At 38.1% G+C, this 14,040-nt stretch overlaps 1 protein-coding gene across 1 annotated transcript in view; it reads right to left on the bottom strand.

The window, feature by feature from the left end:
* Positions 1-14,040, bottom strand: part of KIF13B (kinesin family member 13B) — a 203,481-nt gene that overhangs the window by 53,901 nt on the left and 135,540 nt on the right. Inside the window, exons 25-32 of the mRNA XM_049100832.1 lie at positions 12,937-13,083; positions 12,268-12,297; positions 10,635-10,734; positions 9,933-10,059; positions 9,114-9,169; positions 7,272-7,396; positions 5,596-5,772; positions 2,753-2,845 (exon numbers count right to left, since the gene is read on the bottom strand). Of these exons, the coding sequence (XP_048956789.1) occupies positions 2,753-2,845; positions 5,596-5,772; positions 7,272-7,396; positions 9,114-9,169; positions 9,933-10,059; positions 10,635-10,734; positions 12,268-12,297; positions 12,937-13,083 (855 nt within the window). The remainder of the gene's footprint in view (positions 1-2,752; positions 2,846-5,595; positions 5,773-7,271; positions 7,397-9,113; positions 9,170-9,932; positions 10,060-10,634; positions 10,735-12,267; positions 12,298-12,936; positions 13,084-14,040) is intronic.

Here is a 14,040-nt window from a genome sequence, read left to right as displayed (position 1 = left end):
TAAAACTTCTATCTTGAACCTACTATGGTTCATTTGAGCCTTTTAATAATCCTGAAAAGAAGCAATCATCCTTATTTTATAGATGAGGAAAGGCGACCACATAATTGACAAAAGAGGCAAGACTAGAATTTAGGTCTCCTGATTCCTGATAAGAGTAATCCTTTTACCTCTTAACACAGAATACTTTTTGGTGTCTGAAGGGAATAAATATTACTCTGATTTTGTAAGAAAAGGGAAACTTGAATTTTATGGAAACGTATACACTCATGTTACCCACATCCCTATCAGGATACAAAACATTTCCATTACCTTAGAAAGTTCACTGACAGCTTTCACAGTCAATCCCTACCTTTCCCCCAAGGCAGGGGTCATTTCTTTCCCCACAGATTAGATTCACTTGTCTTAGCATTTCACATAAATGGAACCATACTCTTTTGTATCTAGCTTCTTGCACATGGCATAATGATTCTGAGATTCACACAAGAAGTTCATTTCTTTGTGTAGCTAAGTGGATATGGATATACCACACTATGGATATACCACAATTTCCTTATCCATCCACCCCCAATGGATGGTTGGGTTGTTTGCAGTTTTAGGTGACTCTGCATTAGGCTGCTATGAGTGTTCTTGTACATATCTTTATGGACACACATGGTCACTTCTCTTGGGTAAGCACCCAGAGGTGGGAGTAACTGGGCCCTGGGGTAGAATGGTGGAACCATCTCCTGCAGTCTGGCCCATCATCAGTTCTTTCTACCACCAAGCTTTCAGAGCTACTCTAACAGGGAACATAAAGAACTTCTCAAGGATTTTTCATGATAAATCTCGCTCCTTAAGGAATCTGTTTATTTTGCTTTTAAATAAAAAATAAACTAAGTGTGGTCCTTTCTCTGTAAGTTTTAAGTCTCACTGTGCCTTTTTCTTTATCATCAGGATTTGATATTGTGAAGAAAAAAAAAAAAAAAACACTTGTCAACTTAGATGTGTAGCTAATTATTAACAGGTAGCTCAACGAGAGAGGCTATCTGCTTATCTCCCAGCTGATTCCCCCTCAATATTTCCTCCCTTTGAAAACTATCACCCAGAGAACAAAAGCATTTTTAAAGGGGATAAAAAAATCTATAATCAGTAAGGGATGAGACAGGAGGGTAAGGAAGATGAGAGAAATGGAAAAATGTAAGGGAGTCTACTATAGGGGTTCTTTAACTGCATTCAAACCATTTATAGAGTTAAGATATGAAACAGCCAGAAAGACACATAAAACATTCAGACACAGAGAATAAATTGTAAGTCTCTAGCTGAGCACCTAAGTATACAGAGAGTAATCTACTACAGACCTACGGTTTTGCAGCCAGTCTAACAGACAGAAGACAGACTTGGCTTTTAAATGTTTAGCTGACTCCAAATTAAATAGTTAAGCAGCTAATATTTACTGTGGAAGTCTAACACTTTGAAGATCCAGTATAAGATTTCTTATAGTACAAGAAATCTAAAACAAAGCCTATATCCTAGGTAATCTTTTCAGTCTTCCAAAAACTAATCTCTCTGTTAAAATATATTTTGTCCACCTATTGCTCAAATGCTCAACAGAATCAACAACTTCCAGCCCTCAAAAATGAAGAGACTGATGATGTGGACAGTGTGGTTAGCAGGGAGTGTCCACTTCCAGTGCACATTTCCACATCTCCACTCCCAAGCAAAGTACAATCTGCACCTCCTCACTTACTCCTTGATTTCAGATAGTGAGTATAACAAAAGGAAGTGCTCTTCTCTCTCTTTTCCAATATCCTCCTAATAGAATCCTCCTTACCCACCCCCCCCACCCCCAGCAAGGAAGGAAGGCCTCCATTACCAGTTGTGCCAAAGCCCAGGTGAATAAAATATTAGGAAGCATATATAAACTACACCATGCAGCCAGCTTCCGTCAGGGGCTATTTCAAACTCCATGTGTTTGATTCCTATGACTTTCTCAGTTCAGAAAGAGAAATAAGGAGAAGAAAATAATAATAGGAGCTATAATGATGGCAATTACAATTGACTGTTTAGTGTGTGCACAATGACTTGTGACATCATCTCATTTAATCCTTAAAAACAAAACTGTACAGAAGCTATCATTAACCCAACTAAAAAATAAAAAAATTAGGCTCCAAGTAACTTACCAAGTTCATCTCACTAAGAAGTGATACATTTCTGTGTGATCCCAAAATAAAAGCCTGAATCTCTATTTTGTGCTATGTTGCCTCCCTTTTTTTTTTTTTTTTAATTTTATTTTATTTATGATAGTCACAGAGAGAGAGAGAGAGGCAGAGACATAGGCAGAGGGAGAAGCAGGCTCCATGCACCGGGAGCCCGATGTGGGATTCGATCCCGGGTCTCCAGGATCGTGCCCTGGGCCAAAGGTAGGCGCTAAACCGCTGCGCCACCCAGGGATCCCTGTTGCTTCCCTTTAAGGATTACAATAGTGTTTCCCTAGGTCTACTGGGACTGAAAAGGAGTGCTGTCTTCTAGGAGTGTTGATTTGCTTTTCAAAAGGAAGTTCTTTAACAAAATACTAAAACCAGAACCCTTAAAGCCACAAATATATTTTACTATGAATCACATTAAGACTAGGAAATTTCCCCTACAAATCTATAGCATTTGACCAAATATACATTTTCACTGACTATATATTTCTTAGGTAGGTGACTTTCAGGGAGTTAGCTCTTTTTACATGTTTATTTTTAGTAAACTCAAACTTCATATGATCCTTCACCTCTGGAATATTGGAGACAATTTCAAAAGTCACTCCACAGCCAGGAATAGAACTTCGATGTGACATCTTTTTTAGGAGACTCTGAGCAAAACCCTAGAGAAAAACAAAACAGAAAAATATGGTTTCCTACCTCAAAAACTGAGTTTACATTAACAAAGAGACAGCACAAAGGATACTACATTCATTCTAATCAAAAAGAAACAGAAGAGCATATTTCCAAGATGAACAAGTTGAAATCCAAATCACTAAATATAGGCTTTTCAACTTTGTTTCAGCACACAAAACCAATTTATTAGGTTTCTGCCATGTGACAGGTCCTATTCCCAATATATGAAGAATGTGAACCCAAAATTCTGGAAACTGACACTGGGCATCTGGTTCTGCTCTGCTTAAAGCTACAGAAATAAGACTGTTGACTTCGACACAATAAATGCCCTTCTAAGATGTAAGTGAGGACTGGTGACTCTTACGCTTTCTTTTTTTTCCAGTACAATGGACATCTTACAGCATGAATATTGACAAGTTCAGACATTAAATTCTTGACCAAAGCAGGATCGTTATGAAGAATGATTTAAGAGTGCATGGTCATTGTTTATGCTGACTGTGCTCTTCGCACAGTTAAGAATTGAACTGTTGAATTAATGCATAGATGACTCATTTGAAGATGCTGCTAAGACTGAACATCCTGTAGAGGTTGAAGAGAGCACGGATGAGGGCAGAATACAATTGGTGAATAAAGATAAGAAGAGAGAATATTAAACCAACACCCGACCTTTTTCCCTTATGCAAACGGGAAGTATCAAATATGTGAAAAAATCCCCAAAGAAAATAGAAAAATCAAGTCATTTGGCCTTATAAGTACATATTATCATAAACCTACTTAATAATACTTTCTCTTCAGTGATCTTTAGTTACTTTTTAAAAAGACTGTAGCTCTTAGAATGCAAAGAGACCACTGATTTCAGCCCTTCACTCTCTCAACTCGAGCACTGCAATGCTGAGCTGGGTCAGGGCACAGCTACAGCTTTTGTTTTTAACGGGTGGAATGGGGAGGTGTCGGTGCTGTTGTTACTTTACTTTTTATTTTCTTTCTGTATGGAACTACAGAAGCTGATATACATATATTAGCGTCATAAGAAAGTACCTATTCTTGCTATCAAAAAGCAATTTTCAGGATTGAAATACCTGAAATTGGAAGGGAAACTGGCATGCCCTAATCAATCATGTCATTCAGTATCAATTTGATAATATCAAGTCATTTCAACCAGGGGAAAAAAAAGTGGCAACTTCTTATCATTAAAATAAAAAATTAAAAATTACTTAAAAACACACCAAAAAAAAAAAATGCCAGAAGAAGCTTGGTGACTCCATGATGCATCTTTTCTGTTAAGGATTCCATGGGGCTGGTGGTTGTACCAGGTCAGTCTCAGTGCCTGGCAACCAGAATCTCTAGCTCAGGAATGGCAAATAACTCTTCAAAATGCTCCTCTAGAGCAACACGTCTTTTTCAATCCCTTAAACACTTCCGAGAAAAGAGAGCTGGAGAAAAGAGTGAACAGGAGGCATACCATATACGTCTATAGCTACCCTGATGACCTGGATTTTATTGATGCTGGATTGCCGAGCTAAAGAGCTGCAATTTTAACAGCATTACCGCCAGTCTTCATTTCAAAGATTGATATCAGTGTGACATTTAGAACTAAAGATTAATTTTTAGGGGTGGAGATTACATCTAGGACTCTGTCAACCGTGACTGTGCTCTTTTAAATGAAAAGATTTCTTTTCATCTGTCCTGGTTTTAGTCAGTGTATTGAGAAGGCCTCAAAAAAAGTGAGCACAGACAGTTAAAAGAATCCCTAGAATGAGCCTCCCAAATCCTGTATTTGCAAAGTCAATGACAGAAATAGTTTATGTTCTTCCCTAGAAGTGTCCTACTAAACCCAATCATCTGGCACCAGGACCTTCATAATCCAGCTGCAACTATGTGGACAGCGATGGCCTTGGCCTCTGCAGCACGACCCCGTCACATTGCTGTCACACTGTCTGTCGTCACATTCTGCTGCTCGGGGTCTGAGCCTGTCACACCCTGTCCTTCTCCTCACAGCCTCTGCACACCTCTGCACAAAACAGCCCATTTCTCTTCCTCTGCCTGCCAAACATCCCCACCTGCAGAGGAGTGACTGGCATGCTACCCCACCCCTCTCTGACACCTTCTCGGAGTTGCTCGTTGGGCATTCTCCATTCCTCTACCTGCCGTCTTCCAGCACTTGGGGAGCACCTGCAGTGCTATCCCGACAGAAACGCCACCTGTTTATTCAGCTACGTATGCTGACAGACATTGGCTGTCTCAAGATGCAGACTATTTCTTAACTCATCTTGTTATACAAAAGCTCCACAGAGTATACTCTCCAAATATATGAATCCACGAATTAGCAAGATGACTGAGAGGCAACAAAGATGTGCAAAGCAGAGGCTAAGTCCAAACAACGGCCAATCTGCAGAGAACCATCACATCTTGTACAATGCAAATGAAAAGTCAAAAACAAAACCAGAGAATTGGCTTTGACAGAGCTATGTGGCACCCAAAAGAATGTATTTAATTTGTGACTATGGAATACGAAAGACTCATGTAACAACTGAATACTGTCTGGGAGGAAGTCAGGATGGCAGGAGCCGGGAATGAGGCAGGCATGGGTACAGGACAGCAGCAGTTGTGTCGAAGAGAAAAGCTCAATGCTGCACAGAGGCTGTTTGGACAGGAGGCCAGAGCAATCATTCTTGGCCCTGCCCTCATGCTGGACCTGTGATTAAAGTCATTTCTTCAACTAGGATTAACGACTCACCTGCCGGCCGTGAACATTGACACAAATTCGTTTCCGTAATACCAACTGCATGTCAGCAGGATGGCTAAGCTGGACTGTCACCCGCACAATCAGATACACTCGCTCATCCGCTGGGGTGCCTTTACTGAGCTGAGGACAGCTGTGCACTGCAGAGTCCCAAGAGGCTTCTGCTCTCACCTGAGGAGAAAGACACATATTTTTCCCTCTCCTCCTTGAAAAAACTTCACAAGGAAACATCTTAGCTTGGCTAAAGTTATACATACTGGTCATGAGTGCAGATCTACTAGAACTGCCCTGAGGGACTACGGAATATGAGCATGTGGTCTCCATTTCTTTAGTCTGGGAAGTATAGATGATAATGTTTCTGGCTGGCTGGCTGGCTGGCTGGCTTTTAAAATGTTTTCATTTTGGGGCGTCTGGGTGGCTCTGTCGATTAAGTGTCTGTCTTGGGCTTAGGTCATGATCCCAAGGCCCTGGGATCAAGCCCCACATCAGGCTCCACGCTTAGTGGGGAGTCTGCTTCTCCCTCTCCCTCTGCCCCTCCCCCTGTTTCTGTGCTTTCTCTTTCTCTCTCAAATAAATAAAATCTTTAAAAAAATAAAATGTTTTTATTTTGAAAAATGCTCAAACATAAAGAAAAGATGTGAATTCAGGACAATGAAGTCCTGTGTTATCTTCCACCTGAAATCATTAGCTGTTAATATTTTGCCACTTTTCCTTCCTCTTTCTCACAACTCATAACACACAGGCAGGATTATTTTTTTGGTGAACCACTTTAGAGTAAGTTACAGAGCTGTAACTCTACATGTCTAAATTCATTAGCAAGAACCTTCTAACAGCAAGAACATCCTCTGACTTAACCATAGGACAATTATATTCAGGAAATTTCCCATCGATGCAAAACGATCATATGATACATAGTCCATATTCAAGTATTTCAAAAGTTTCAATCCAGGATCACTAATTGCATTTAGATGTCATGCCCCTTTAGTCTACTTTAATCTGAAATGGTTCCCCAGCCCTTTGTCACTCAGGACACTGACTTATTAAAGAAGGAGACAGGCCCACTGTTGTACAGAACGCATCACAGTTGGGTGTGTTGGGTTTTTTCCCTACTATAAAGTTTTGCATCTTAGGAATACTACTAAGGGATGATGGGCCCTTCAGAGCATCACATCAGCTTTCCTTATTTAAACTATTTTCCAATTTTTCCAATATACTCAAAACTAGAAAATAAGCCCCCACTATACACCCATCACCCAGATTCAAACATTATCAAGATTTTGCCACACTGCCTTCATTTATTCTTCTTTTTCTCTTCTTAAGAAGTTTTTACTAAAGAATCTTAAAGCAAATACCCAACATTGTATTGTTTTATCTGTATGTACTTCAGTGGCATTTCCCCGGACAGGGGACCACTACTGACCTGAACTATGAATACTAACAGAGATCCTTTACCAGGAGGGGAACTAAAATGGTCAAGGGACATAATCTGGCTGTCTACTCCTTCTGGAAGGGATTCTGCTCTTTCTGGAAGTCATAATGAAAGGCTTTCATATCTATTTCTTGAGAAATATAAGCATTAAAATGATGACACTGCTGATTGTTTCAAAAGCTGCATGGAAAGGTTAAAGAAACTACTTTTCAGCTGATTTCCCCTAGTTATATTTGTTTACCTCTCCATCATGCTGTTTTACAATCTGCAGTTCAAAGAACTCATCCTCTTCTTCCCCAGCAAGGGTAGCATCCCATCCACCAGCTTCTGGGTCATCAAGATTATCTTGGGAGCTGAAATCATCAGCTAAAAGCAAAGAAGTTCCATTAAATCAGAGATCATTTTAAAGGATAACCCCTACCAGCTAAATTTCAATGTGCTTAGTATTAAAATTCTACTGCCTCAAATTTCATTTGCTTTTGACTCTAAAATCTTACATGACACGGAAGAGGTCCATTAAACAGTTCACAGTTCTTAGAGATGGATAGACTCTCAAGAAATTATCTTATCCAATCTCCTACCTTTATGCCTTATTTTACATGGAAGGCAAACGAAGCCAAGATACCCAAGAGGTTATTCAAGGTCAGCCCATAAATGTTAATGATAGGATTATAACCCAAATTCCCTATCTTTTAGTGCATTGAAGAAATGAGAAGCGAGGGTGATTCCAATTATCTGACAGTTAAGTTCAACAAAAGAATCAATTGGCTACATGAGCCAGAAACTTGGAGGGTTGCCCCTTGGCCCTTTAGTTATTTAGTTCTAAGTCTGGCCCTCCCAATCCCCTATCTATCTGAAGCTTGTGAGTAGGGATCAAAAGTATCTTTCTAGTACATGAGCTCGTGCAAGAATGGGCATAAGGCTGAAAAAGCTCTTCATCATGTGTTGGGATATCCGTACAAACAGGTCTTTTATAAGCTATTATTGTTTTCGACTATTACCCTTCTAAACACATGCACACACATGCACACACATGAGCACCTCACCTGTCTAGGAACCTAATATGAGAATAATCTGTAGTAACCCTCAGCTTCCAAAGTGTCAGAGAACAACAAGGGAGGATAGAGGCAAAACACTCTATCTGAAACCCTCTCAGGTGGAGAGACAGCAGAAGTGGCTAAGCATTATTTGTTAATGCTGGTTGCGTATAATAATTTTATATAATTTTATAATAAAATAATTTTATTTTATTTATTTATAAAATAAATCTATAATTGTATATATAATTTTCCATATGTCTAAATAAGCTAAATAGTACAAGATGCTAAATAAATACCTCAGATATCATAACTTACTTTCAGCTAGATAGAAGAAAACCATTGAGGATACCCAAGCTTGTCCATTTAGGATAGTTCATTGTACCACACGTTTTTTCTGCAAACGTTTTAGGAATTTAACTGCTGACTTTTACCTTATTTTTAGCTCTTTAATCTATCTTTTCAGTTTTATTTTCCTTCCTTGAACAGAGCAAATGTAAAATGTAGCCACATCCAAAATATTTTACGTGAAGGAGAAAAAAGTCAGAAAAAATTGACAGTTTCTCATAAACAAGCAATGCAGGAGTGAAGGGTATAAGAACTCACAGAAAAAGTGAGAAATTTGTTAGACAATGCTAAGAAAATACCACATAAAAGAAAGCATGCTACGTAAGCATCACTAGTTTAACTAGTCTTTTTCAGAGAGAAGTCTTTTCCTAAGAATTAACAAAGACAATACTCTAAGTGCAGGAAAACACGACTACTCCATCCTAACATGATAAGAACAAAGCATACACATAAGTACAGATTATAGAATGAAATGTGAGAATGCGACAGGATAAACATACCTAGTACGGTTAAAAAATTATTATTCTTACAGAAAATTCATTCTTTGTCAAGGGTTAATGTCCCTCAGTGTACACAAAATGGACTCTAACCTTGGGCTTACAGTAGAATTGCCTAACTGCAAACTTTGTTGGAATCTAAGTATTACTTGGACACTAATTTGTCAGAGGCAGGACTTCAGAAAGCACCTCCTAACTTACCATTTAAGTCAAGGAATATAACAGGAATGTGTGTTTCCATCCCAGGAACTGGGGTCCTAAAACAATGAACAAATCGCATCTTAAATAAAGCAGACTTTCTCAGCAACATGTACTTCGAGATGCAGCGCTAACCCACACTGAGAAGTATTACAAGTTAAGCCAATGATAACTGTGGGTATCATGTTTTTGTTATATTTTCACATTAGAGATGCTCCCAAAGACCTACCTGTAACTGCTGCTTCTTTTCACTGGTGCTCTCGTGTATAATTATCATATGTTCTGATACTAGAATTCAGTATTATAAGATACATGTACCTGTTTATAATTGAAGCTCCCTTGTTTAAAGTTACTTTCTTAAAAAATTATATACCTAAGGACCCCATATGCCTGAATTTACTATTTTTAATTTCTATAAACTGGCACAGAACATTTGCTGACAGTACAGTTTAAGCCAGCACCAAAACCAAAAACTCCTGGAGATGCAATTTTATTATGACCAAATGGTCTTTTAAGGGAATGACCCAAGTAATTAACATATTAACTTTTTTTTAATGCTAAGTGCAGTGGTATTAAATATTGATTTAGATTCTCAGAAATCTTAATTACTTGGGCCAATAACAATATTATTTAATAAAACACAGTTTTAGGCCATAGTTATTCCAACTCATGAAAATAATTTAACACTTCCTCTAATTCAAACTTGTTTCCCCAGTACTATGATGAGTCTTTCATGTATTGAAACATAGGCAAAATTCACACAGAAAGCAGGCAGCTCAGTGAGTATCTGGAACATCAGAAGGCATGTGACAGCATTCATACCATTCTGCTGGGGCCCCTGGAATGCCACTGCCAGCAGAGGGCACCATTACTGCATTCCGCTCCTCCGTCAGAGTTAGCCTCATCTCTAGAAGTTGAGCTTCTCGGTCAGCATCATCCTCTGTTTTATCTAGAACATCAGGAATGAGGATCAAATACAGATTTCTCACCTGATTTACACACTTTCATCCTGCGTATCAATAGGATTTGCCTGTACTTCAGTTACTGGTTGATAATGGTTCACCAAAAATTTATTACTTCCCTAATTAGTGATAAAAATCACAATAAAAAATGAATGATAAGCTGAAAAGGTTGGTGTACTTTTACAGAAAGGCCATCTTAGGTTCATGGAAGGCCAACATGGACCAGCACATGAATAATTTCTTCCAGAGTTAGAAGATTCTAGTGCCTTTGGGTAAGAAATCAAGAACATTAGCATCCTCCTTAATTTATTTTTGAAGGACAGTGTTTATATACTGTATTTTCTCTCTTTGTTGGGGGTGGGGGGAGACCTATAGAAAGACATCATTACAGTTAAATAAATGTAACTCTGAAAGGATATGATAAAAATAAGTAACACTCCTATGTTCTTGCCATCCTCATTATTGATGTGTTCATCTACTTCTAATTTATGTGGCTGCAAATGGAGATTAATTATGCACAGATTTGGGCAGGGGGAGGAAATATTCAATTTGCTTTTCCTACCATGTTTACTGACAAGTTTCTGCAGTTGTTGGTCTAAGTACTCCTGACGTTTTGTTAATGCATTTAGCCATTTTCTTCGCAGTCTCTCTAAATCCCGATCCTAAAAGGAAACAAGGGAAATTATGGCAAATATAACCTCAAGACAAGATATTTGAAACCAATGCTCCATTTACCTTACTCTAAGGTTTCAAAATTTTCAAGTATTATACATCAATCAAGATCTTTATGACCACTACTAGTTAACTCCAATCATTATTCAGAACAGAAAGTTCCAGAAACCAAAGCACTGTTATTCTGGAACAAGACAGCTTCTGAAAGGGCATTCTCTGATATCCAGAACCAGTTTTATTTCTATTGGTTCAAGGGACAGAACTCCAAGTAACTAAGATCTGTGATGCTCCTTTGCTGGATAGAAATCACAAATATTGGGGCACTTGGCTGGCTGTCAGAAGAGCATGCAACTCTTGATCTTGGCGTTGTGAGTTTGAGCCCCACACTGAACATAGGTATTACTTTTAAAAATTAATAAATTAGTACAATTTAAAAAAATCACAAATACTACTCAATAATCTTCAACTCTATACCTTTGTGAACCATCATAAGAATTCCTTCAATTTCTTAACTTGTTTTAGCCTTCCACATGTTTCACTAGTAAAATATAAATGCTTCTCTCCCTTGTTTCTTGTGGGGGCATTTTTGGAGGACAGAGGGGGCATTATCAACAGACTAAGAAGTCTACCAGCCAACACTTGACTGTACACCAATCTTGCCTCATTTCCTTTTATAATAAAGTTAACAAAACTGGGTAGATCAGTGGAATGCTGAGGATATAGTGTGTATCTGGATTTCACTAAGGCACTTAACCAAATAGCTCATGACATTCTTGTAGACAAGATGGAGAAATGTGCAATGAATCTACTTGAATGAAATCATAAATGACTGAAATATCACATCCAAAGAACAGGGATTAATGGAATAATGTCAGCTTAAAAGAAATCTCTATTGTTGTGCCATAGGACTCTGTATTTAACCCTATCTGATCCAATATTTTTATCAGTCACTTATAGGAAGGCAGACATTTTTATCAAATTAGAATGATGCAAAACCAGGAGAGTGACTACGCTGGATGACATAATCAGGATCCGAAGAGCTCTGACAGTCCTAAACAATGACTAGCAAGACTAACAAGATAGAACTTGACAGACATAAACAAAATCTTGCAGGAGATTAGGAAGAGGGGAGTTGGACAAAACCAAAGTTGTGTGACTGTTTGAAGTGGGGAAGGGAGACCTGGTTTAAAAGATGGAAAATACCTAAGCAGTGTGGCTTGACAGAAGCTCAGTATAAGACAGCTATTATAGGGAAGAGGGTGGATGACTCCATTCAAGGAAAGAAAGTGCAAGGAAAAGGATCTGGGGACATAGATCTGTGGGAAACTTGGATGAGGAGCTCCACGTTTGGAAAAGGATAACAGTCACAAATGATTTTTACACTAAAGTCTGCAAAACTCTGTTTTAATTTGAAAAAAAAAAAGCAGTATTTGATTCAAAATTAATTGTCTAATTCTTAAGTAACAGTACGACTGGACTCAGGAATGTGTAATCTAGCTCATGATGGTAAGGTGCTTCCTTACCTGGTAGCTGTCCATGTCCTCCTCTTCCTCCTAGAAGAAAAATATATTACAGATAACTAAAACAATTATTTTTTCCAAGAATCAAGCTACCCACAACAACCAACCTCTTCCCAATACCTTCTATTTTCTAATTTAATGAATAAATACTATTTCATCTCCCACCCATGCTCACCCTCATTCTCAGTTTTATCATTTTCAGGAAGTTGGAGTAAAATCTTAAGCTTCTCATAGGAAAGTGAAGAACACTCATTTGACCTTTTCAGGAACCAGTACAATACTTTCCCTGCTGGGTTTATAGTCCCACTCCCCAGGAGAAATCAAACACCTGCTGGCAAACAGTCTTTATAAGCCAGTAGGGGGGTTTTGCAGAGAAGGTCGGTAGTAGGGGAAGTTAATCACTAGTAGGCAACTGAGGAATTTCTAGAGACTGTGATGTCTTAACCCTCAGTTTGCTATATACCAGGGCAAAACCAACAGTCTGGTATGGGTGCAGTGACTCTATGCAAATGTAATATAGTGTAAAAAAACAAAAACAAAAACAAAACAATAAAATATTAAAGAAAAGTGAAAGAAGAATTGTTCATGGAAGGTAGTTTTCTGGCAGGTTCCAAAAGACTCTTTCATCTCATCAGGTCTTTCAACGAGAACATACCTGGCACAGAAACTTACATGAAAAGTCTCATGAGTCTTGGGGGATTTGAGCGTTCTAACTTTAACACATCCAATGCCAACAGACAATATACATTCTTCCATCAGTGGTAAAGTCCCAGATTCCTGCACAGACTTCACTTCCACTTGGACTCGCCGGGACTGTCCCTGTATCAACACACAATTCTTAAAATCAGTGTAATTTCCAAAAATTTGGTTTAGAGAGACCCCTACAGGCTGATGTTGAAAAAGTGTTTAACTTTGGAGACACTGTGTCAGCTTTAAAAGTAGTAAACTACAAATTGAAAAACTAATCAGGAAAAAAATTTTACCTTTTAAGCAAGTAGAAAGACATGGACTATATGGCTTGCATATTTTTTCAATAAAAAGAAACATTAAGAGGAAACATTCTAACAAAGGAAATGCAAAAAAGCAAGGGACAATAAAACTGTCCAACTCGCAATCAAATAAATACAAATTAAAATAAGCACGATACACCTTTATTTTCACTTACTAAACTAAGAATTATCTTTTAAAAAGGCAATTTCTGATACTGCCCAAAGTTTACGAATCAGGCAATTATATACATTGTTGGTGGGAAAACAGACTGGTAAAAGCTTTCTGCAAGGCACTTTGCCTTAAAAGTATAACTAACCCTTCACCCAGCAATTCAACTTTCTAAGAATCTGTTTTTAATAAATAATCATATATGTATATAAGGAATCTTAAAGCAATGTTAAGAATAACAAAAAACTAGATACAAATAAATGTATAATATTAACAACTGTTTAAACTATGATGTATATAATAAAATATTACATTGTCATTAAAATATTGCTATAGAAAAATATACGTGATATATTAAGTTAAAGAGATTGGGGCACCTGAGTGGCTCAGTCGGTTAAGCATTCAACTCTTGATTTCACCTCAGGTCATGATCTCGGGGTCATGAGATTGACTCCTGCACTGGTATCTGGACTAGGTGTGGAGCCTGCTTAAGATTCTCTCTCCCTCTCCCCCTGCTGCCTCCTCTGTCTCTCTCAGGAAAAAAAAAAAAAATTAAGATTTTATTTATTCATGAGAGACAGAGAGAGAGAAGCAGAGACACAGGCAGAGGGATAAACA

Source organism: Canis lupus, chromosome 25 (assembly GCF_003254725.2).
Source record: "Canis lupus dingo isolate Sandy chromosome 25, ASM325472v2, whole genome shotgun sequence".
NCBI classification, from domain to species: Eukaryota; Metazoa; Chordata; class Mammalia; order Carnivora; family Canidae; genus Canis; species Canis lupus.
This window is presented reverse-complemented; position numbering and strand designations above follow the sequence as displayed.